The sequence below is a fragment of the Protopterus annectens genome, chromosome 6.part0, assembly GCF_019279795.1.
Source record: "Protopterus annectens isolate FY-2018-M chromosome 6.part0, PAN1.0, whole genome shotgun sequence".
In the NCBI taxonomy this organism is placed as follows: Eukaryota; Metazoa; Chordata; order Ceratodontiformes; family Protopteridae; genus Protopterus; species Protopterus annectens.
In genome coordinates this window covers 137,393,737-137,418,142 of record NC_056737.1, presented here as the reverse complement: position 1 = coordinate 137,418,142, position 24,406 = coordinate 137,393,737, and the positions used below count along the sequence as shown (strand labels likewise).

General features: G+C 39.0%; 1 protein-coding gene across 1 annotated transcript in view; it reads left to right on the top strand.

The window, feature by feature from the left end:
- Positions 1-24,406, top strand: part of PRKD1 (protein kinase D1) — a 1,412,470-nt gene that overhangs the window by 1,322,459 nt on the left and 65,605 nt on the right. The window contains exon 19 of the mRNA XM_044073466.1: positions 8,339-8,424. Within this exon, the coding sequence (XP_043929401.1) occupies positions 8,339-8,424 (86 nt within the window). The remainder of the gene's footprint in view (positions 1-8,338; positions 8,425-24,406) is intronic.

Here is a 24,406-nt window from a genome sequence, read left to right as displayed (position 1 = left end):
AACTTACAAAAATTCTGAAGAAGTTTTTTTATTAAAAGACGAAAGCGCTAAATCCATTATTGGTGTGACTCCTGTGCTGTTTCTTCTTGGTGGATTATTAGAACTTACAAAAAGGCAATATTTTTATACCAGCAAGACAAAAGCCAAGCCTTGAGACAATCAGATAACACAAAAGCTGTTTGACCAGTTTTTCCAACTTTAAGAACACAACAGCAATAGGGTAGGAGGGTGGGAGAAAAAAAGTTTCAGCACAGATCAGAAAACAAAATTCTGCTAGCAAATATATAAATAATTCAGTCAAGCAAAAATAAAAGCGCAGAACTCTGAACAGTTAAAGTGCCAAAAATATACTTATCAGCTCTATATTTCCAGATTGAGAAGCACTCTCAATTAGAACACAAGGAGATTCTAGCAGTGATATGCAGTAATTTACAAAAAGGCAATATTTTTATACCAGCAAGACAAAAGCCAAGCCTTGAGGCAGTCAGATAACACAAAAGCTGTTAGACCAGTTTTACCAACTTTAAGAACACAACAGCAATATGGTGGGAGGATGAAAGAAAAAACAGTTTCAGCACAGATCAGAAAATAAAATTCTGCCAGAAAATATATAAATAATTCAGTCAAGCAAAATTAAAGACAGTGCAGAACTCAACAATTAAAGTGCCAAAAATATACTTATCAGCTCTATATTTCCAGATTGTTTGAGAAGCTAAATATAAACCCCTATGTCACTAGATGGGTTGCAAACTGGCTCAAGGACAGAGCCCACATGGTTAGAATTGCTGGAGCCATGTCAGACTCCAAACCAGTTACAAGTGGCATCCCACAAGGCTCAGTCCTGGGACCTCTCTTGTTCGGTATATATTTCTCGGAGGTACAGGCCAACATGGAAGGACTGTGGCTGACCAAGTTCACAGATGACTGCAAACTGGGCGCCATAATCGACTCTCCAGCCAACACAAGCATCCTCCAAAAGGGCCTCATAGAAACAGACAACTGGTGCCAGAGCCATGTCCTCAAGCTAAATGCCAAAAGTGTATAGTCATCCCTTTGGCAAATCAAAATGCCCACAAATTACCACATAGGTGGTAATCCATTAAGTACAGAAGAAGTAATTAGGGACCTGGGGACCCAAGTTGATAGCAATCTCTCATTTGACAACCACATGGCCAAAGTGGTTAGAAAAACATTTTATATAGCCCACCTAATCATGAAGGGATTCACATCTAGATCAGGGGAGGTCGTCGTGCCTCTTTACTCATCCCTCATCAGGCCCATAATTGAGTACAATGCCCCTTTTGAGATGTACCTTACCAGACACCTACAGCAACTGGAAAGACCCCAAAAGTACCTCACCAAGAGGATCAAAGGGCTCAAACAGATGCCATATTCTGCCCGGTTAAAGACACTCCAGCTCTACTCAGTGGCATACCGCCTGCTCAGAGGCGATCTGTGCCTGACGTATAAAGCCATGTCCAACCCGGAATTAATGGACATGCTGCACCTCAGAAAATCCAAATCCCATTGAGCTATGCGCTCGAAATACTTGAACCTCAGCACTGAAATAAATAGGACATGCTGGAGGGACAGATTCATAACCCAGAGGCTCCCTTCACTCTGGAATAAAATCCCAGTCCAGGTTAGGCAGAGTCCCTCGTTGACTCTCTTCAAGAGGAATCTTGATGAGTGGATGGGAGATTGTAGGTTTACCCCGGGTATCACTTCTGTGTCACTGTTAGACAGAGGCACAGTATACTAACCTCGAAAAAGGGCATAGCAAAATTAATTAAAATGGGTGGCGAAAGCCAAACACACTCTGACTAGGCTTATAAATGCCCTAGGGCAGATAGCCTAGTATGAACCTATGAACCTATAAGCACTCTCAGTCAGAACACTAGAAGATTCTAGTATAGCTTCATAACATCAGTTCTTGAGCAAGGGTGATTGAACAGCATTGCTAGTTTATTTGTAACAGCATGTGCTGAGTGTTAACTTAGGTTGTAAGGACACAGAGTAGCATGTCCATATTTTGAGTGCTGTGGGTTCAAGCCTTGAAAGGGGTCACACCTTAAACTGTCATACTGATTTTTATATAGATAGCATTCATTTAACAAAGCATTTTACACTTATTGAGATTAATGTATACTTTGAGTGTTTTTGCAAATAACTCACTTATTTGTCAAGTTCATACTGATATAGCCATAATCCGTAACATTCCATTAACATCAGTTATTCAGCAGTATTGACAGTACCTTTTTTTTAAATCCTGTTAAATGTCTGAGGAATTTGTTAGGTTAATATTGTATTCTGTTTACAAATCTGTGAAGCTCTGTCTTGTCATCACATATGGCAGTCAATATTACAACAGACTCAAACTGTCATTTTGAAGGACTGTGATGGGCAGACTAACAACTGTAATGAAGTGCAGGGAAGATGTATGTATGTAACTAGTTATTTGCAGTTTTTAAGGAGTAATGGTGCTCGTGCATACATTTCTGTGTCAATAATGGACAGCAACAGGTATGGTTTTGTTCACAGAAGCCAGATGTTACAGCACACTGTCACACTGCATGAAGAATATATTATCTCAAATAATATTAATTTCTCAGAACACATTGTTGTTGTTGTTCTGTCTTTCGGCTTTTCTGGTGACGTATTTAATTTGAAAACAGTTTAGCTACATGAGCAGCACATGTTCATAGTTTGCCGTCCTAAGCCAAGATCATTCTTAATGTACCATCCTCCATCTGGATGATGCTATAACATTTAGTCTTTTCTCTGCCTGGAAAACATGCTTTTTTGGGTAAGATGTGTTAGGTAGGCAGGTAGGGTTCAAGGTTAGAGTCCGGATGTAGGCTGCATCTGCAGGTTTGACCTTCATGTCCTCCAATCTGTGCTCAAAGATGTTAACAGCCGAATGTTACAGTGTCAACTGAATATTGTGCTAAACTAATGATCTTCACAGTAACAGTCTGCAAAGTATGTTGGGAAATGTTTATCCTTGTTATTTGATTGATATTTTTTTCAGACTACAAGGTATGCAGTCAAAACAGAGCAATGTGCATTGAGGAGATGCACAGGCTTGAAGAGCAGTGGAGGGAGAGAGTTATTTGAATATTTCACATATATTACAGACTGAGATGCAAATTCCACTTTTTTCTGGCCTGTATTTTTCACGATTACATTTTTGATTAGAATGCAGGAGTACCTAGCATCAGTAAGGTAAGTGAAATCAGCAAATGGCAGCTGACATTGCAACTGTGTATTACATATATCGTGTTGATGTATTTTTGGTCCATTTTGTCAGCACACATTTTTATTAAAAAACACAACTGAAGTAACAGTTTGTTGTGTGTATCTGACACACTGATAAGAATAGGAATGTTTTGCATACAAGTGCAAGTGTTGTTATTATTGCTTATGATGCATGGTTTGTTGCACTTACATGTTTGGCTGTTTTCTGTTTATGTGTTGTGTACAGCCTGTCCTTCATAGAGTGAATAATTGTCTGCTGTGATAGTGTTTTCAGTGCTGTTTGCAGACTGTGTGGCATAACCTTCAGTTTGTCACTGGGATTATACCTGCCTCACTCACCATGGGTGTATTTATAATGCACTTTTATAGACTAGGTTGACTGATACTTACCCACTTGGTAGCAGCAGTTCTTAATGAGCACCCTCTGCAGGTCATTATTGGTATTCTTTTTGTCTGCAGCACCTTGTTTTTTTTTGTTTGTTTTTGTTTAAAACACAGTGCTATAGCCTAGGTTGAGTGACACTTGAGGATATATCCCTCTGTTGGCAGAAGTTCAAACATGTTTCAGAATATTTGTATGGTAGTTCTTTATATTCTTGATTGATTTGTAAGAGAATGCATGCAGTTGTCAATATGCAATACTAACAAATGTATTACATTCTGATATGCCTACAGTAGTTTATGTTAAACATATAACATTGTTTTTAGTGTTGTATGCATTGTTTTGCTGGGTGTTCAGCCAAAAATCCTGCTACCTGGCTCAGGAGTTTGCCATATGTTTCTCCTCATTTATGTAATGTCAAATTGTGTCCACTCATATAGATCATTGAATGCAGACAGTAAAATATGTTTGAGCATTCATACATTTTTACAATTCTAATAACGTGAATGTGCATCCTAGCATATAGAACTGATCATGAAAGAAAATTGTTGTCCTTTTTAGGAGTATGACCTATTGGCCCATGGATAACTCTGTCCATAATGGCTGTGTCTCAGTCCCTGTGTAAATTGTCGTCATAACAATATTGTGTTTTCTCTGATCTTTTTGGTTCTTCTGCTTAATAGACATTTTGTGTTCTTTTCTGTTGTGTTTTGCAATTAAACTTTAAAGATCATGCTAACTGAGGATATTCACCACTCCAAAGATGACAACTTGGAAGTCTGTAACCATTGCCGTAATCATCCGAAGAAGACAGTGATGAAGATGAGGATGACAATGAGCCTAGACTTGCCCCTGCTCAAGACATCCTGCCTGCACTCTAGAGAAGACATCGCCATGGCCATGACAGAGATGATTTTTGGGAGGAGATCAGGGAGGTTTTTATTGATATCTGCTGAACACATGTGAGGGACATGACGGGGACCTTTTTCGATGAGATGGTATGAGCTAGGCTGGATTCATTCAGGATAACTCATGACATCATTTAGGAGTGTGATCCTCATCAGCCTGTTCCCTCCAGTCGGTAGATGTTGTCTATGTGCTCCACTTCTGTTCTGCTGCTAATGTGGTCATCACCAATAAATTGATTGGACCGTATATACACTCTTGTGCATGCATACCATGTATCTGTCATGCTTATGTGTTATCTTGTGACATTTGCCTTGATTTCAATCTGTGATGACACACAGCAGATTACACTATACACACACATTCAACTGTCCAGGCATTGTGGCAGTTAAGCTGTTGACAGTGCTGCAACAGGCAGCCTGTAAGCATGTGTCTTCCTGGGATGAATGACAGACAACATATGTCAACACTAACAGTGTTATATGCCTTGAATGTCTGCTGTGCCATATCAGTTATGTGCAATGTACAGACACATCAATCCAAGTGGCACTGGGTGACAGTTGACATGATGTCCCACCATCATGATATGCTGTTCTGTCATGGTTAGCCAATGCTAATGCCATGTGATATTATATGCAGGTATAACTTGTCTATGTGCTCTCCTCCTTACCTGAATACATCAAGCAGCAAGGTAACATTACTCTGTATATAATGTCACAGATGACAGATTCTTTCACAGAACATTACAACATGTGTATTGTAGGTACACACACACAATGTAGTCACATTGGTTTACACATTCCATAAATAGTTGCAAACATTATGATTGTATGTATGTGTGCACATAGATACACACTGACACAGAGTACATTGGAGAGTGAGCACTCAGTGATGTACTGCTAATGTACTGAAATGACACTCTCGGAGCTGTCCTCTGCACTGTAATGAACAGTGTGGTTTTCATACACGTCTTTTTAGTTGATATTTGCTTGACAGTATATGTGTATGTGTTTGAAATTTTTAAGTTGCTTAACTATGTACGTTGATGTGACATGATTACTCACTACTGTGTATGTCTGTTTTATACATGTCCAATTTTGTGGACATCAGCAGTCCATCTGTCCATTTGACATACATTTTCTGCGTGATTAAATGGATGTATGTGTGTCTTCTACAGCAGCCTGTGTGCTTTGCACATGCATTTACACTGTGCCAACTTACTGTGTACTGCTTTACCATAACATGGTCCCAGGTTGTCCACATGCCTAGCAATTTAATAGGTCCCTAGTATTTTTTACAGGTATGTTTGCTTTTGCCGAAACTACTATCCATTGACATTTACTAATTTGAAAAGGTGAACATGTGGAAAATGCATGGCTATTTTGCAATGTGGACCAGTGTATTTCTTTCACATCCATGTGCACAACCTGCTGTCTTCATTATTCTGTCCTTATATAGTTTTTAACATATTACATGTTATTGGTATACAAATGTGTATTGACCTTGATTTAATGTACATTCCATTTATGCCACTTACACACATACATACACCTGTACACCTGTGTGTTGCCTTTGACATGGCATATGTGTGTAACACAGATACATTTGGTTGTGTACACATCCTTGTGTATGTAGCAGCCTTGGCTGATCTTCTGCATTTCTTCTGTTTGGCACTCTGCTTGGTTGTTTACCTTCCACATGCATGGTTGTAGCTTTGGTTCTAACCTCTGGAGACATGTACCATTGCTTGACATGCATTTGCTCATCTGTGATGTGGCTTGGCCTGCACCGCTGACAAAAGAACTGAATACATGTATCCAATGTGTACTGTCATCCTACTTTATTACCCTGGAACACACAATTTACTAATGGTCATACACATCCAGCTATGACTGTCACACACTGTTAACGATAGAGCATAGTTAGATTTGCTTATCTTCATTTCAGCATGGCTTGTGGGCATCCCCACCCTGTTTGATAACTTGCCATTGCCCATGTTGTATATAGCACTGCCTGTGTAACTTACCTGCCCTTATTGTTTTTTTCCAAGCTTTGCTTTCTTATGTTGTGTTATTTGTTGCATGGGTATACCTGCTGTGCTTACCTTCACCTCCTCCCTCCCTATGTTTAGCTTTCCTTCCATTCTATGAAAAAAATTGGGCCTATTTCTACCAAAAAAAAATATTGCCTATGCCCCTCTAACTTTTTCTCCGATTTTCCTATTCCAACATCCCTCTTGTTTGTCCCTCGTCTTCACCCATACCCCACATCTTCTTTTCTATCTCCCACTTTCCTTGGGCGAGTGCATTACTTGTGTTCCCCACACAGGTCCTGAACCCATTGTTATCAACTGTCAGCTATGGCGATTTTTTTATTAGGACATTTATGGATTCCATTGGAATCCATAAATTCAACCCAATATTTTTGTAATGATACATGTATTATGTAGATATCTGTTGTTGTATCTGATTTAAATATACTGAGTTATGTGAATATGTATGTATTACAAATATCCTTTCAGCTTTGGAACATGTATTATAAGTCACTGGTTGGCACACGTAAATATCCATGACAGTCCAATACGTTTCTGTATGTACTCCTACAAATTTATGTTACAGTTGCCATGTGGATTACTTTGTGATATTTGGTATTTTTAATATGTTTCTGTTTTTTTAAGTTATCACTATAGAGTCAGTCGCATTCCATAGGTGTCCATAAGGTTAATGTACAGCTTTTGTTACCTTTATAAACAACTATACTCGACATTTTTAATGTGCTTGTTTTTGTTTTGCTATCACTATGGAGTCAGTGACATTCCATAAGTATCTGTAAAGTTAATGTACAGAATTTATCTTTCTACACAATTAACTGTATTCTTGCTTTGTGATCATCTTTCCATTTGTTATTGGGAAACTGTTTCATATAATTACAAATTAGTTGCACATTTCATAATATGCCCCTGGAGCTGCGGTACTCCATCATACACTGAGGTGTTCTGAGTTTCTTGTCATACATTAGAATATTGTAATGTTATCCACAAGTTTCACACAGATATTGATGTAATGCACCAGACTGCGTGAGCTTTACATGATCTGGTCCATTGTCTCCCTGCATTCTGTTATTTTAGCTGCATCAATGCAATTAATATTCTGATTAAACAAAATATAGAAGTGAATGCCTATGCAAGTAATAGAAAATAATTATGGCACAAAAAAGAAAAAGAATGAAGACATGATTGAATAAATCATGCATAAGTACCATATAAGACATAAGGAAAGGGCAGTGGAAATCATGATAAAGGATTGAGTATTATTGAAACTTTTCCCTCTTCATGCACAGCACTGCCGCATTATATTTATTTTCTTCAAGAAACTAGACTTGGAATTAAACATAATTTTGCTAGATAAGTTGAAGCAGTTCATCTGTGTTACTGTTGACTGTCCAAAATTATTATTGTCTTTAACAAACACACAGTCTAATATAATCACTGTGACATTTGTTTCAGCCAAATCGTCCCACGGTCAGCAATCATCTTTGTATTTGAGAAAGCATTTAGAAGCAGTATTCTTTACTGAAGCATGCATATTTTCACCTGTCTAGTCAACTGTTTAATTTTGATTGAAGGCTTTTGTAATTCATAGCCTTAAAGTCAAACATGTTAAAGATGACACAACAATTTCATGACTTTAGATGTAGTGTATGGTCTGCGTTTTGATGCTGTTGTCTTTAGTCTGCTTCGCAAGCATGAGGTTTTGTCACACAAAATTATCTGGTATGCCATTTTCTTTTCAGCAATCGACCTCATAAATAACTTGCTTCAGGTGAAAATGAGAAAACGATACAGTGTTGACAAATCCTTAAGCCATCCATGGTTACAGGTAATTAAATGAATACTTTTAAATTTTCCAGCACATACAGTTTTATGTTTGCGTATGTGTTTTTGCATGTGTGTATGTGTTTGGTGGTGCATATGTGTAACTTCATCTGTTCTTTCAGTACAGATGTAATAATTTAAAGTCCTGTGCCTTCTCTAAGTAGATTTTAAATTTGAATAATATTATGTTGACTTATTTTATAATTAGGAAATAATTTATCCAAATAATACCTTTAAATTTAATTTATTTTCTTCATGCAGGTGTATAGTACTCCAGAAATTTGTTTGGATACCTTCAGTTAACTCCAACCGTCAAATTCCATATGACCACATAGAACCAGAATTCACAAAACTTTACCCTTTACCTCAGTATAATAATGTTCTTCTTGGAGTCATGAGCATATCTCTCAACCTTTCAGAGTAAGAAATCTGGACAAAGTCATAAATAAAAGTGGGACAAAGGCCCAAAAACAGGGACAGATTTTAAGTATTGTTCTTACAAACTTAGAAAGTTCATAGAATAACAGGTTTTGCATTAGCATTAATTTTCTGAAGGGTATGAAGTCTGAAATTCAAATGTCTGTCATTATTTTCTAATTTTAAGCTTTAATGATTTGCCACTAATTTGCCATAAAACCACAATTTTATGAGAAACGGACCAAAAATATGACGCAAAAAACTGGACATTCTGCAAAAATCTGTACAGTTGAGAGTTATGGTCATGAGTGATCTTCAGATATTTTTCTTTATATTATTTTTATTCTTATGATCTTTTTTATTGAACTAAAACATTTTTTTTTTACTTTGTCAACCCTTATTGTACAATGATACATATAGAATTACACCATATATAACATTCCTTTTTAAACATATCACGATATTTACATTTCATTACCATGATATTATTTCATACTTTTGTTTTTTTCTATCTCTTCACCATCATTTGGAAGAAGCTACCACCTGTTTTTAACTACAGCCCTTGCAAGTGCATAGACATAAATGGTGACACCGGGCCTAGTCCCTAGATTCTGACATAATTAGCTTATAAATATTGTACATATTATTACAAAGTATGACTGTGCAGTACTTTCTCACATTCCTTCCTCACTTCTTCCTTGCTTTTGCTGTCCGTCTGAGCTGCCAGTACACATCTATATGTTCTGAAATTATTGGCCTTCACCATCTCTTCTCTCCAACCTATCAGACTCTTCAATAAGACTTCTTACCCATCTTCCCAGACACATTTTCTGCATTTTCTCCTACTGTATTCAACCACCCTCCTCTCCACCTAACCCAAACAGTATGAACTTCCAATATTTTGGTTCTCCCTTATCATATACTCTTTCCCATTCCTCTGTACAGCTATTCCATAAATGTTTAACTGCTTGGCCCTCACAAAACATATGCAGATTTCCTGCCTTTTTCTCTCCAAATCTCCAACTTTTCACAAACCAACATTCTAACATCTCTATAACTACAGTTTAGCTCTGAATCACTTGTACAGCTAGGCATGGCTTTTAATTTATTCTACCCTCTCAATGCCTTAATACCTCATTCTATTCCACTTCACATATAATTACACCATCCAGCATTCCCCACCTCTTTCCTTGATTTACCTTGTACTTTTAACAATACAGTTATTATATACACTCATTATTCTTAACTGTGTAAATGCCACACCTCTAAACCCTACAACATTCCACAACTCCAAAATCCTATTTACCCGTGCTTCTTTCTTCTCCAACCTAGCCTTCCTGAGCTCCCAAAGCAAACACCAACATCATGTATTGCAGATATATCTGGAAATCAGGCATTTCCCATCCTCTACTTCAATATTCTACTCCCCTGATTTTATATAGATCTCACAACTCCTATGTATCATGGTGGGTGATGCCTAAATATATATAGCACTCTTGTAAGTATCATCATCAGGACTTCTTTTATTTGTTCCACCTACTGTATTAGATTTACAACACTGTCTTCTCAACAAGCCATTAACATGGGACAACTCAGAATAATTTTTTTTGCACGGTCTGACATAAATTCATCCAAAATGTTATACCCTAGATACTTAACTTCCTCTTTCCTTCCCTTCAGTTCCTGTTTAATTTACCCACCCATGTTCCTATTCTCACTTGCAGTTTTCTTCTAATTGCTTTCAGCCATCCCCCAGACCTTTTCTAGTACTCAGTCCAACTTGATTGTGGCCAACATACAATCATCCCCAAGCATTCTAACAATTTTTTCACTTACATGGTACCCTTTACAAGTATTTTCCTGCCCCCTCTGTTCTTGCTTCTCTGTTACTAAAACAAGCAGGCTAAGGGGCAAATGGCACCCTTGTTTTATAGCCCTTCCTATTTTTACTATTCTTGTTAAGTCCCCATTTACCAGCAGCCTCAGAAGAATCATAAAACGCTTTGGTCTGTCCTCTAAACCTTGGTACCACTCCTGTCTCTTCCAAAATTGTAAATAGAAAAACCTAATTGACTATGTCAAATGCTTTATGAATGTCATAAGGGCACTCACTGCATGATCCCAATGTAATACATTTCCTCAGTTGCTATGAACTCTCTTCTGCTTTCTTCGCCTTAACAAACATTCTCTGCCCTGTCCTGGTTAATCTAGTAAAAATTGCTTCTACTATCTGGGCAAGGATCAAAGTTAGATCGTTGGTGTTTATGTTCATAAAGGAGTTAGGTGTATAAGGTCTGTGTCCTTCTGGTTTTAGCTTCTTGTGTTTCTCCATCAAAAACAGCTGTATTTTGGCTCTAGTAGAGGAAACCAGTAACTCCCCTTCCAGTCTAGTATCATTATACACCTTGCGTAAGATGTGATAGCTTTCCCCATTTCGTATAGACATCCCCAGGCAATCCATCTTCTCATGGAGCCTTCTTCCACTTCAAAAATCTCTATGCTATCTCTCATTCTCTCTCTGCTTCTAACAACTATATTTTCATGCCAAATGTGACGTCCCTCATCTGGACCAGTAATCAAGGTACCTCAATCCTCACCACTGGCAACAATGGGGGATGTACACTGGAAGGGAGATGTACACTGGGAGGGCATGACAGGTAAACATAGTGTTTCCAGATGCAGCTCTCTGCATCAAGTGCAATTTCCCTTAACAACACTCAAAGACCACAGTCAGTCTGGGGCTGCTTTCTCTATCTTTCCCCAGATCCCCAGTAAGACTCCCCACTTGTACAGCTATAGGGTTGAGATCTTAGCTGTGTGACCAAGCCATGACCTACCAGCAACCTCTTTGTCCAACCAGTGTTTCGTGTCTCTGCCCAAGTAGCTGACACACACTCTCTTTGAGGTTTGATTTACACTCACACACACCTGGGAAAAGCTGGCACAGGTTTACTAGCTCTGCCCCCTTCTGCCAAGACTATAAGGTAGTTATCACAGCCACCAGTCACTCCTTATCAGCTACTTTAGGTCCTCTGTGTAATATTAATATTAATATTAATATTAATATTAATACAAATTGCAATTTAACCAAGAGCAAGGCTATTAGGAGTGGCCCACACAGTGTCACCAAATAAATATGCAGGTACTCTCAAAACTTAAATATCTCTACACAGATCAGCCACAATGAAAGGTTTAAATATATTTAATAATAAATAATAAAAGAACAAGACAATACTAAATATATTTTCACTGTGATATCAGAATTCAAAACCACAGAAAATATTTAAAATAACACTGCAGTACAGGCACACAAATAAAGAAAAACATCTAAGCTACGTTTTACTATATTCCTGACTGTATCTAAGAGAGTTATACTGTTCCCTAGAAACTTACTTTATTAGAGCAAGGCAGATGTTGTGGTGAATGGTTCTTGTCAGGTCCAATACCAAATACAGAATGCTCTGCCTCACTAAGATACTTCTCAAATTAATATCTAAAATATTACTGCTGGGATAACTTGCAGAATGACATCAATTTTGGTCATCTGACTTCTAGGTCCCAGGCCAAAACCCCCATTGCTAAAAGCTGGCAGCATTTAGCATCTACCTATAGAAATATACAGGCAAGGGCTTTTCCTCAGATCTTTGGCAGATGCTGGAAATCACAAAACAATTGAATTCCTTCATGTTTTCAAGACTAGTAAGTAGTTCACTCCAAGGACAATACAGAAAGCCTCCTAATTCAGGCCTTGTGTATTAGCTACATTGAAAACTTGAGAGAGAGACTCTTTATTGTGTCCTATAAAGTATTTTAATTTCAAATATTTTTCTAAAGTTTGCTGGACTGAGGTTAACCTCCTGTATTCCAGTCTCCACTGTTAAAATATATACATTTAAAGAGTTACAATACTGCATGTACATTTCTGTTCTCTTGCAGTAGGGCACACTGTGGTTACATTTCAAACTGCATTTTGCAAATACCTTTTCAATGCACACATCTGTACAAGCAGTATGATATACACATGACATGCAGTTCTAATACATTTGTAGCACAACCATCTTGTATAAATCATTTTAATATTCGCCAATGACATATAATTATTTACAAAATTCCAGCTAGCTATGGTGGCAGTATCTCCTTTTGTCACCCCAATCTCTAACCATCTCTCCTCCCTAAATTTTCTCCTTGCTACTGCACTGAAGTACCTCTCACTCTTTCTCCCTCACCTTTTCAGGGTTCCCTAACCTGATATATTTTTTAAACTACACATTACCACTTTAATTCTTTTCTTCTCAAATCTCTCAACTCTGTTCTGATTTCTCTCCTGTACCTTCTATGCCAAAAACCTTCCTGACCTCTCCTCATATACCCATCACAATTCCACTTTATTTACTAGCCCTTTCTACACTATTATAGTTTATCTCTTCAGTATTAACATTTTTGTATCTTCTTCCCTTGTAAGTACATATGGCCATCCCCCTTCCTCTTCTCTCTCATCCTTCTTCTGTATTCTCTTCAATTGAGAGTCCATCTGACTTAACTCAGTACTCACTTGCATTCTTTAAAATCTCTCCAATGACAAAATCTGCTCTTTTAGACAAGTTTAGCAGCATGACATCATATTTCTTTTACCTGATTCTTGTTGCTTTTAGTCACATTACCTTATGCAGCATCCTTTCACCTTCTAGCCTTCTTTTTCCATCATTCTATGACCAAAACTTCCAACTCTACTATCTTGCAGTTTTGTCTTCCTTCCACTTAATCTCAAAACTCATTAAAGCATGATCTGATAGATTTCCTTTCCATCTTTCCACTTACCACCCAGATTATTTTGCCTCTAAGCATAAATTTGTGCAGTCTACTTTTCCCATTTCTCTTCCCCTCTGTGAAAAGTCTGTTGCCTCTTTATTTGTACATCCTCCTCCATATATCCACTAATCCTTCATTGTATTCTCATCCATTTAGTGCTTCCTGTATATTCTTGTTTTTCTCTGTCCTTACATCCCATAGGGTACCAGCGGGCCCACTGAAATTCCCTCAAATGATTTTAAACTTATCTCTCCTGGCAGTTGTGTACCATGCCTCATAAAACTCCATAAAGAATTGGGACAAGTCTTTATTAGGACTGTAAATATTACCAATCCTCCATTTCTTTCTAAAACAATCTAATCCCACTATTTCCTACCTCCTTACTGGGTGTCCCTGGGCAATACAAACTTTTGCTGTTAAACCTTTCCTCACCAGAATTATCACATCCCGCTTCCATCAAGCTTTCACTGTACTACAGTCTGCAATAAGCCAATGTCTATGACCCCCTCCCACCACTTCTGTACTGCCCTTTGTTTTAGCTTTGCTGAATAAAGCAAAACCACATCTTCTTTTCTAAACAGTCTCTTAATAATTCTTTCCCTTTTCATGTATATCCTATTCTTCCTGCATTCCATGTAAGAACTGTCAGTAATCTGTCCTGTATAACTTCACACCCTCCAGATGCTACTTTGATTGGAGGGCCATTAACATCTCCTCCTTCCAGTCTGAATCTCTCCACATTCTATACCCAGCAGTCTGAGCCTCTTTGGCACTCAAGGTGAGTTTTGTCTACATCATACATGGAATTGTGTTCTTCTCCCTTCCTTTACTCACAATTCTAATTCCCAAAAGTAAGTTCCTGCACTTCCATGGAGCCAGCCTCTGCCTCTCGTCCTCCACAATTTCACTGCATAACATAATGTAGCCTATGTCATCTACCTTTATATCTTGTGCAGCCAGACTTGCCTGGGTTGTGCTCTGATATTAAGGCTGGTACAGACCTGTAAACAACATAGTCGATAGCCAAAAACTGGAAGATCCACCCATATATTATGTGTACTGGAGAAAATACATTGCAAATTGTTTGCACCCCTGATGGACCCATAAACTGCATTTTTTCAAGAACTGGTCCAGCATATAGCTTATCTAGAACCCAACATAAGTATGTAATTAACACTTTCTGTTCAGATACAGTTCCAGGGGTATCACCATCACATCAAACTAAGGAGAAATTAACACTTTTCACATTAGTTATCAATGAGATGACATGTACTACACATTGGTGGCTAGGTTTCGCAGTGTGTCTCTAACTGAGTAAAAGGTGGCCCATCATAGATACTCCTTACTAAGATAAACTGTAAAGATGACCTCTTTATTCCTCTTAGAAGACATATGACTATTTTCCACATCACTTGTAAGCAGAGATAACTTTATCTAGATGAATAAAATGTTTTCTGGTTCAGTGGTTGTTGATTGTACCAAATCATCAGGACATCATATGTATACATCATGTAAGGAAAAATGTTGGATGCATGGTACCTTTTAAGTAAGTCAGACCTTTATTGAATGTACATAGAAAATACTACATTCTGATCAAATAAGTTAAGTTACAATATGCTTGAAATCTTGTGTCCATGAAGGTATATATATTTGACAAAGATCAACCAAGCAAATTTCCAACTACTTATCAAAGTATCAATTTGCAGACTTGGTTTAAATGAAACACAATGTTCCCTATTGCTTTGTGGCCTAGTAAGGAGTCCACATTTCGTAGGTTCATATGAGTTACATTAGCTGCTGATTGCATTCTTGTTCCAAACCCAGGAAGATATACTCACAACAAACTTCCAAAAATAAATTGCCCTTCAATAGCATGGACTTTTCAAGTCTTTATATGCAACTCAATAAATATCTTGAATGTTGGCCGGGGAACTATATTGCATTGAATTGTGCAAGCCTAACATTTTTTGTAAAAATGACTGCTTACTTTGCACTCCCTTACATCTCAAAAATTGTATAGCAATCTGGGTCGTACAAATACATTAAACTTTCATACCTGAGATTTGGTATACATCTTATAGTGTGAATGATCCTAAAATGCAAAAGGCATACATGCAAAAAGTGCTAAGCTTTGTCAAACATATATAACTAATTTATAACTGTACCCTTTATGTAGTCATAGAACTAATGCCACTTTTTCTACCGTCCTTATATGGCTTGTCTCCAAGTTGCCTTATACTGCTTTCCTGAGATTTTTTTACCCCACCTAGGTTGTCATAGGAGCAATATTTAGCAGTGGATACACAACTATATATGCATACACCTGACAATGGCAATATTTCTACAGTTAAACTGACTTTCTTACAAAGCAACAGAAAGGCAAAGTTTTATATAGGAACCAAGTTACATTAAACTGGGATTGCAGTCTCAACATAATAATTACAGAGCTCTCTTATCAGTGACCATTCTACTAGAAAGACCGGCTGTAAGTCTGAGAGCTACATTGTTTTATCTTGCATGTCTTATTGTATAAGGCATGCTGGTGACCTTGTGACCTTGCCTTCTGATACTTTTCCTTTAGATTTATAACCCTAAGCAGGTTGTCAAAGTTGCAGCATTTTGCAGTGCACACACAACTAATAATGTATATTTTTCTACTATGAAAGTGACATTCTTGCAGAACAGCAAGGTGGTATGCTATGACTAGAAATATAAATTGCATTTGCAGTTTACTGTAATATGTACAAACTTATCTTATTATAGCCCAGAGTGTTGGTTAATCTGACTGCAATCCATATTGTCAGTGTATCGTTTCTGCATACCATATATAACAGATTTCTCATCTTCAGGTTAATGAACAGTCTTGCAAATAAGCAGTCTGCAAATCACCAAGAGCATTAAGCAATGCACATAGCCTTGCTTTTAAATGCATTTACACACCGACCTCTTCTCATACTACTAATACAATCTGCATTTGCAGTTTTAGTACAATGACTAAAATGTACACATGACAGAGACCATTTGCTTAATAAGACAGCTGTATACCTGGGCACCAAAATCTGTTTTTCCTATATATCTTGTAAAATAAGTTGATTACTGCCAGAATTTTAACAGATTCAAACACAAGCATCACAATTCTTCAGGACAAGGAGAACAGATTGCTTACCTTCAGACAAATACCATCCATTTTCATACATCATATGATGGATCTTCCAGTATCTTCATCCTGTCAAGCTATATAGGACTTTTAGCATATATCAGAGATGTTTAATATGCCATATTTACAGGCTCCACATATACATACATAGCATGCAAATAATAATATTCAGTCCACAGAATGTATAATCCCTTGTTCAACCATTTCCACAAGATGGAAAGACTTTCCTAGTTAAAACAGCAACCAAATGCATTTTTATCCTGTTACTCTACTTTTCTTTTCCTTTATAAACTGTTTGGGTAACCCCTTTGTACATTCACCATGATATCCTCCTCACTTCTTCCTGAACTTAATACCTCTGACCAAGACCTAGGTGCATGCTGCTCTCTCCTTCTGTGTCTCAATCTTTCTACAGATACAGATCAGTTGGCTTTCCCTGGTTTCCAGTTCCCTTTTGAATTTGTGCCTATGCACATAACATTAGGGCAGAGTCCTGTAACTTCTAAAGGTGCTGTCTACCTCCATTCAACGTCTGTAGAATAGTAGCGTTTCCACTCCTTCATCTCAATCATTCTGGGTCCTGCTCTTGAAAACTGCCCGTTCAATAGCATGTTAACCCTTCTGAAACAGGAAACACAGTTGTCTGGACAGATACTTCCACCCACTTTTTGCTATTTTGAGGGACACCATCTTTATTTGATTTAGCAGGTCTCATGGTTTTCACAAATTTCTATGCCTCTCCTGAAAAGTTAATTCTCTTTTTCTGCCCACCTGCTATCACAGGAACCTAAGAAACCAACTGATTTTTCTTGAATGCTCTCTTCACCTCAATATATGCCAATAAAGTTCTGGAGTAATCCAGAAATGTAGTATTCATTTCTATTTTTAGATCATGTAGGAGATAAACATTGTTCAGAAGTCTGTCTTCAGCCAAATAATCATGCAGTTAACAAATTTCTTGTCAAGGTTGACTTCTAATGATGGTGAGCTAAGCCTCCTACCAACCCTATGGATTATTTCTGTTTCTCAATCCATATCAGTTGGTACATTAGCAGCAGGTAGAAGTATTCCATGAAAATGAGAAATCCAATCATAAAGCATGCATTCTGTTTTTCTAGTTAATCTTGTATTTCATATCATCTGTCAATTCTCCATGTCATTGACTTTCTCACACAGCATCCCTACCTGAGATTATAATTCTAGTATTTGGGAAGCCTATAATTGCATTTACCTCCTTGTTTTATTTTCTGTAGATGATTCACTTTGTAGCTCAGTGATGACAATATTTCCTTTTGACTGCCCAGCCACCTCAGCAAACCAAGTGTTTTGACCCTTATAGTTTCAATCATTTTAGACATTTATTCCATCATTTTTTAATCTGAAAAGGAGACCAAAGGGTTGGTCTTCACAAAACCTCTGTCTTCCGTGATATTAGAATGTGAGCTGAAACGACATGTACTTTACCACTGTTGTTCATTTGGGTTAGAGAGTACACAGATTTCATTCTTTCATGTTTGGCTGCTGGCCACATCCCATGATAACCCATTCAGTAGTGCATAAAAAAACTGATCAGTGCATGAAGTGTCTAGACTGGTAAAAGGAAGCAGGAGTTTAGGTTCAGCCAATCCTCTCAGATTCTGGATATTCATTTTTTTACTAGTTTTCCCTCTTTCAAGCTTGCTGATCTGCCCAGCAATGTCAGAGGTATAAGGGCATATCTTATTTCTGTTCAGTTATATTTTCTTGAGAAAAAACAAGCCACAAAATTGATGTTAAGTCTCTAATTCCATGATTCAATCACTGGTGATGTAATAACATTTGCTGATGACAGCTATGAATACCCTTGTAACATGACCTGAACTTAGCTACTTTTAACTGTAACTAGGATATATTTTATAAGTAACTTTTCTACTCAGGCACAGTTTAAAAAAAGAAATAAACTGGTACATTAACCAAAAAAGAATTTTACTGAATGGAAAATCAATAGTTATGCAATGTATTTTCATCTTGTAATACCAGTGACTACATCTGTAAAAACAAAATGAAAACTCCAAGCAGAGTGTTTGTACTGTGCTGATAAGGTCATAACAAGACCGAAATATGCATATCCACAGCTAGTGGGGTTTGGCTTTTTTGGTCCATTAAAATAACGAAACAATTCCTGGACATTCAGAATTACCAATTAGCCAAAACACCTGATGTTCATAAGGATCATTTGCATATATCCAATGTGCCTCTGATACAGGAGGTTTGGGAGGTCACTCAGTGGAAGTTCTAGCTTTGCTGGAGTTTTCATTTTGTTTTTACTGATTGTTTTTAGTGACCTTCTCGCTTATTGTTTTAGTTTGTTGTTTGGGATATTTTTGCAATGACCCTAATGATAATGGACATCAGCTGAGTATAACAGCCCTGTGTTTCTTATGCTTAGTCAAACACTCTGCTTGTGCTGTGCTGATGAGGTCATAACAAGGCTGAAATATGCATATCCACAGCTAGTGGGGTTTGGCTTTATTGGCCTGAAATTGTCCATTAAAACAATGAAACAAGTAATGGGCATTCAGAATTGCCAATTAGCTAAAACACCTGATGTTCATAAGGATCATTTGCATATATCCCACGTGTCTCTGATAGAGGAGGTTTGAGGCTCTAGCTTTGCTGGAGTTTTCATTTTGTTTTTACTGATTGTTTGTTTTTTCAGTGACCTTCTCACTTATTGTTTAAGTGACTACATCTGGTAATCTGTATTAAAATAAAATAAAAAACTTCTCCAAAGCCAACTTCATGCTACTCAAGTCAGAAGTGACAAACTTCATGACACCCATGCAGACGGGAACTGAAAGTTCAACTGCTGAATCCTACACTAAGGCACTGTACGAGCACATCCACTCATGCATGAATCGTGCCATCCCAAACAGAACCAAGATGCTCTCATCCAAAAAAAGGAAGCCAGTCTGGTGGTCCACTGCCATAAACAAACTTTACAACAAAAGGAAGAAACTGTTGCAGAAAAGAGGAAAATCCCAGGATGCAAAAAACTTCCTTACCAGCCTCAGTAAGAAACTGAGATCCCTCATAAAATCCTCCAAAGCTAGTTATGGAAATAAAATTGCCAAAGATTCCAAAGACAACCACAAGGCATTCTATAACTATGTCAAGAATCTAAATGGCAATGCTCAGATCTGCTCTGAGCTAAAACAGAATGGCATTAAATATACTGATCCCACGGATATTGCCAATATCCTGGCAGATCGATTCAGTGCCAACTTCACCCCCCTCTCACCCCCTAAATGGCCCATCTCAATACTGGAAGATTGCCAAATTCTGGTAATAACGGCCACACAGGTAAAAAACGCACTCTCCAAAGCTAAGAATACAGCATCCATGGGACCAGATGACATCCCGGGCTGTGTACTACATGAACTACTATATGAACTGGCACCTCACCTAAGTGTCATGTTTAATCATAGCCTCTCCTCAGGTTTCTTGCCCACTGAGTGGCGCACAGCTACAGTTATCCCACTCCACAAGGGGGGATCCACCTTGGATCCCAGAAACTACCGTCCCATCAGTCTGACAAGCTTTATCTGCAAGGCCATGGAGCGTATTATCATGGAACTTATAAACAAAGACATTGGCAACCTTCAAAAACTGGATCCGACCCAGTTTGGGTTCGTGAAGGGCCGATCTTGTCTCCTGAACCTGATTGACTTCTTCAAATCAGTCTCTAGAGCCATGGACAAGGGTAAGGTAGTCCACACAGCCTATCTAGACCTAGCCAAGGCCTTTGACACCATCCATCACTCTGGAATCATAGATAAACTTACTAAGCTGGGCATTAATCCCTACGTCACCCAATGGGTTGCTAACTGGCTTACTGATAGAACCCACACTGTAAAAGTAACCAACTCCAAATCCAGCTCCGGACAAGTGACAAGTGGAGTACCTCAGGGTTCAGTCCTGGGACTGCTCTTGTTTGGCATCTACTTCTCTGAAGTACAGGCCAACACTAAGAGACTCTGGATAACAAAGTTCACAGATGATTGCAAACTGGGAGCCATTATCGAATCCCCAAATGATGTGGATACTCTACAAAAGGGCCTTACAGAAACAGATGCTTGGTGCCAGAGCCATGGACTCAAGCTCAATGCCAAGAAATGTATAGTTATCCCCTTTGGGGAAAAAACATGTATCCGTGAATTACCATATAGGTGGCAGTACACTAAACACCGAAAGTGTGATAAGAGACTTAGGGACACAGGTGGATAGTGGTCTCACCTTCAATAACCACATCGCCACAACAGTCAGGAAATCCTTCTGTGGCACACCTCATCACTAAGTGCTTTTCATCCAGAAAAAAGGAGGTCATTGTCCCACTGTACTCATCCCTCATTAGACCCATTATAGAATACAATGCCCCGTTTGGTATGTACCTCTCAAGACATCTGCAACAACTGGAAATGCCATAGAAATACCTCACTAAAAGAATCACAGGCCTAAAGCAGATGCCCTACGCTGACCGCCTTAAAAAACTCCAGCTATACTCTGTCGCATATCGTCTACTCCGAGGCGATCTCTGCTTAACATACAAGGCCATGTCAAACCCAGAGCTGTTGGACATGCTACACTTAAAGAAATCCCAATCCCTCAGAGCCACATGCTCCAGGGATCTAAACCTTGTCATCACAATAAACAAAACATGCTGGAGGGATAGGTTCCTGACCCAGAGACTCCCCAGACTCTGGAATAGATTGCCCATACATCTCAAGCAGAGTGCCTCTTTGGCCTTCTTCAAAAGGAACCTTGACGATTGGATGGGAGAAAGGAAATTCACCCAGGGGATCACGTCAATCGCCCTGCTAGACAGGGGTCTAGGGAAGTAAATAGTGTGGGAAGAAATAGCCAGGGCATTGTTATGGCTAAGCTTATATAGGCCCTAGGGCTGATAGCCTAGTACCAACCTATGAACCTATGAACAAAACCTGAATGTCTTGTGGCTGATTCAGCTTTATTTTCTTTGATTTTTTTTTTTTATCATGATTTGCCTAGATAACTGAGCTGGACCATGGACCCATGTAAGCCACAGCCATGGCCAGCAGGATAAGATTAAATACAGTGTTCTTGCTGTTTGGCTAGAATTTGTTTTGGATAAATAGGTGAAACCCAGAGTACACAGAGGAAAGCCCTCACAGTCATGTGGAAACATGAAAGTATGACTGACAGTGAGTGGAGGTCAGGACTGAATCCCAGACCAAATCTTGCCATTGGACCACCATGCCATGTAGCTTCTGTTGAATAAGTAGCCAGCTCTCATCAAATAAGATAAATTATTTCAGAAATATTTATTGACCACAGTTAGAAAAAAATAAACATACCCCGGGATTCATGAAGCTCGGCACAAGGCCGGCGTTAGGCTTACGCCAACCGTGCAGCGTGAAGATGGCGCAGTAGCGCCAAATGCATAGTAATGAAGGCATGCTGCTGACACAGCCATGTGCACAGGAAAGGAGCGCGAGTGCATAGGGCGTGTCGAAGTGCTGCACGGAGGCGTGGAAATGGCAGCTGTCGATGTGCAACCTAAAATGCTTGCATATAACAAGTTGCAAGATAGTAACCACGTCAGTGTCCCTGGATACTGAAACATATGCAAAGCATGCAAGAAAGTACCTGCGAACACAAAGTGATGAAGCAAACACAAATGCACGGTAGGGAATAACGGGTCCCTATCCCGCGAACAAATGACATGGAAGACAGTGTGGCCGTAGTCCAACGCAGTGTAGATAGCCATACCAAGTGAAAGTGAAATGCATCATATGTTAGCGATCCGCCAGTAGGTACGTCCAGCCCAATGGTGGGGGTCACCAGCTGACCCATAATGTGAGGGAGGGTACACAGCTGGGCAGATGTGTCCATAACAAAATACACGAGAAATGTAGATATCTAGTGACCGTATGTCCGAATTATATCCCACAAGGCATGTAATAGTCACATACAAAAGGTATGTCCATATTTCACATACCAAATGTGATAGGAAATAGAATAAGCATGTAAATGAAACAGAAGGAGCATACGAACAGCCACAACAATAAGGACACATGTAGGCTGAAAGGAACAGTATTATCCGTACCGTCGACTAGGATTACCACCTGTCCCACTTTGCGAGCGACAGTCCCTCTTTGGGCAGTTGTGTCCTGACAAAAAACTGTAACAATGGCAAATGTCCTGAGATTATAGGACAAAATTATTCCCTATACGTTATGTAATAGTTGCATTAAACAGGTTTTCTGTATCTAAATTGCATAAATGTTATAAGAAACAGAATGAGCAACTGAACTGCTACAAGAATAAGCTTTTATATAGGCAAGAAGTCTAAGTTCTATCCTGTGTACTGACCATGGGTATGTGTCGGCCTGTAAAATGTGATGTGTGTACCAAAAATGTCCCACTTTGGCCAATTGAAAAGGTGGCAACCCTACCGTCGACTGTGGGGAGGCGTTGTCCACTACAGTCGGATATGTGTACGGAATATATCCCATCCTGGACATAGGAAAAGGTGGCATCCTACCAATGAGTACAACAGGCCGCCAAAATCTGGAAGTCAGCGGTACAAGCCGAACTTGTCAGGATGTGTCACAGTCGAACGGGTAGTACCCGTGTATACCAAACATGTAATGAAAGTGAAGTATGGGCGTGTACCTATGTGTGTGAGGTATAGCATGTGGAAAGCAAACATGGCAGGGTAGTCCACACAACCATACAGGCACCAGACACATGTAGGGTATTCAATGTGTTACTCTGGCCGTGTCATGGGCCAACAACCAAAGCAGTTATGTATGGGGTGTGAGGAATCTGTGGTTGTGGGGTGGATGGGTAATGGTACAATCCTCCAAGGTGATACTGTGTCGTATGCAGAATAGGTGAACTGGAGGTGTATGAGGGAGCAGCGGGTGAAGCTGAAAGAAACACAAACACATGTATAAACAGCTGAAATACAAGCAGACAGGCCATACTGTAGAACACAATCCCACAAACAGATGAATATTGAAATGTGTGATACAAATGTATAGATATGTCACCGGCACATACCCACAGATTGGTCCTGATGGAACTGGCCATAACAAATGCAACACACCTGGATGGAACTGGCCATAACAAATGCAACACACCTGGATGCATAATGGACTACCCAGCATCCCCTCCACATCACACAACCCGCTCCCGTACCTGAACGTCCACCAAATCCAGCCGTACTTGGCCTACTGGTTTGGTGCAGCCACAGCTACACATAGTGACCACTACGCATATGTAGTAGGTAGTGTCACCCTAGGCGGTTGCAGGATTGCACACGACCTCAGCACATTTTCGTAACTCCAAAATGATGTTCGGTATTCCTCTTGTTGTGGATTGGTACAATTTTTGGATATCCCTCATGGGATACGTAACCTGTGTAAACATTAGAATGGAAGACACAAAGTCCAGTCCTGTAGATATCTGGACAGAAGTTGGAATGTGCATTAGAGGTGCATGACACTGTCCAGCCCTAAGTGGTCATGCATAACCTACTACCCAGGATCAAACACTTGCCCGTGACGCACGTGTCCCGACA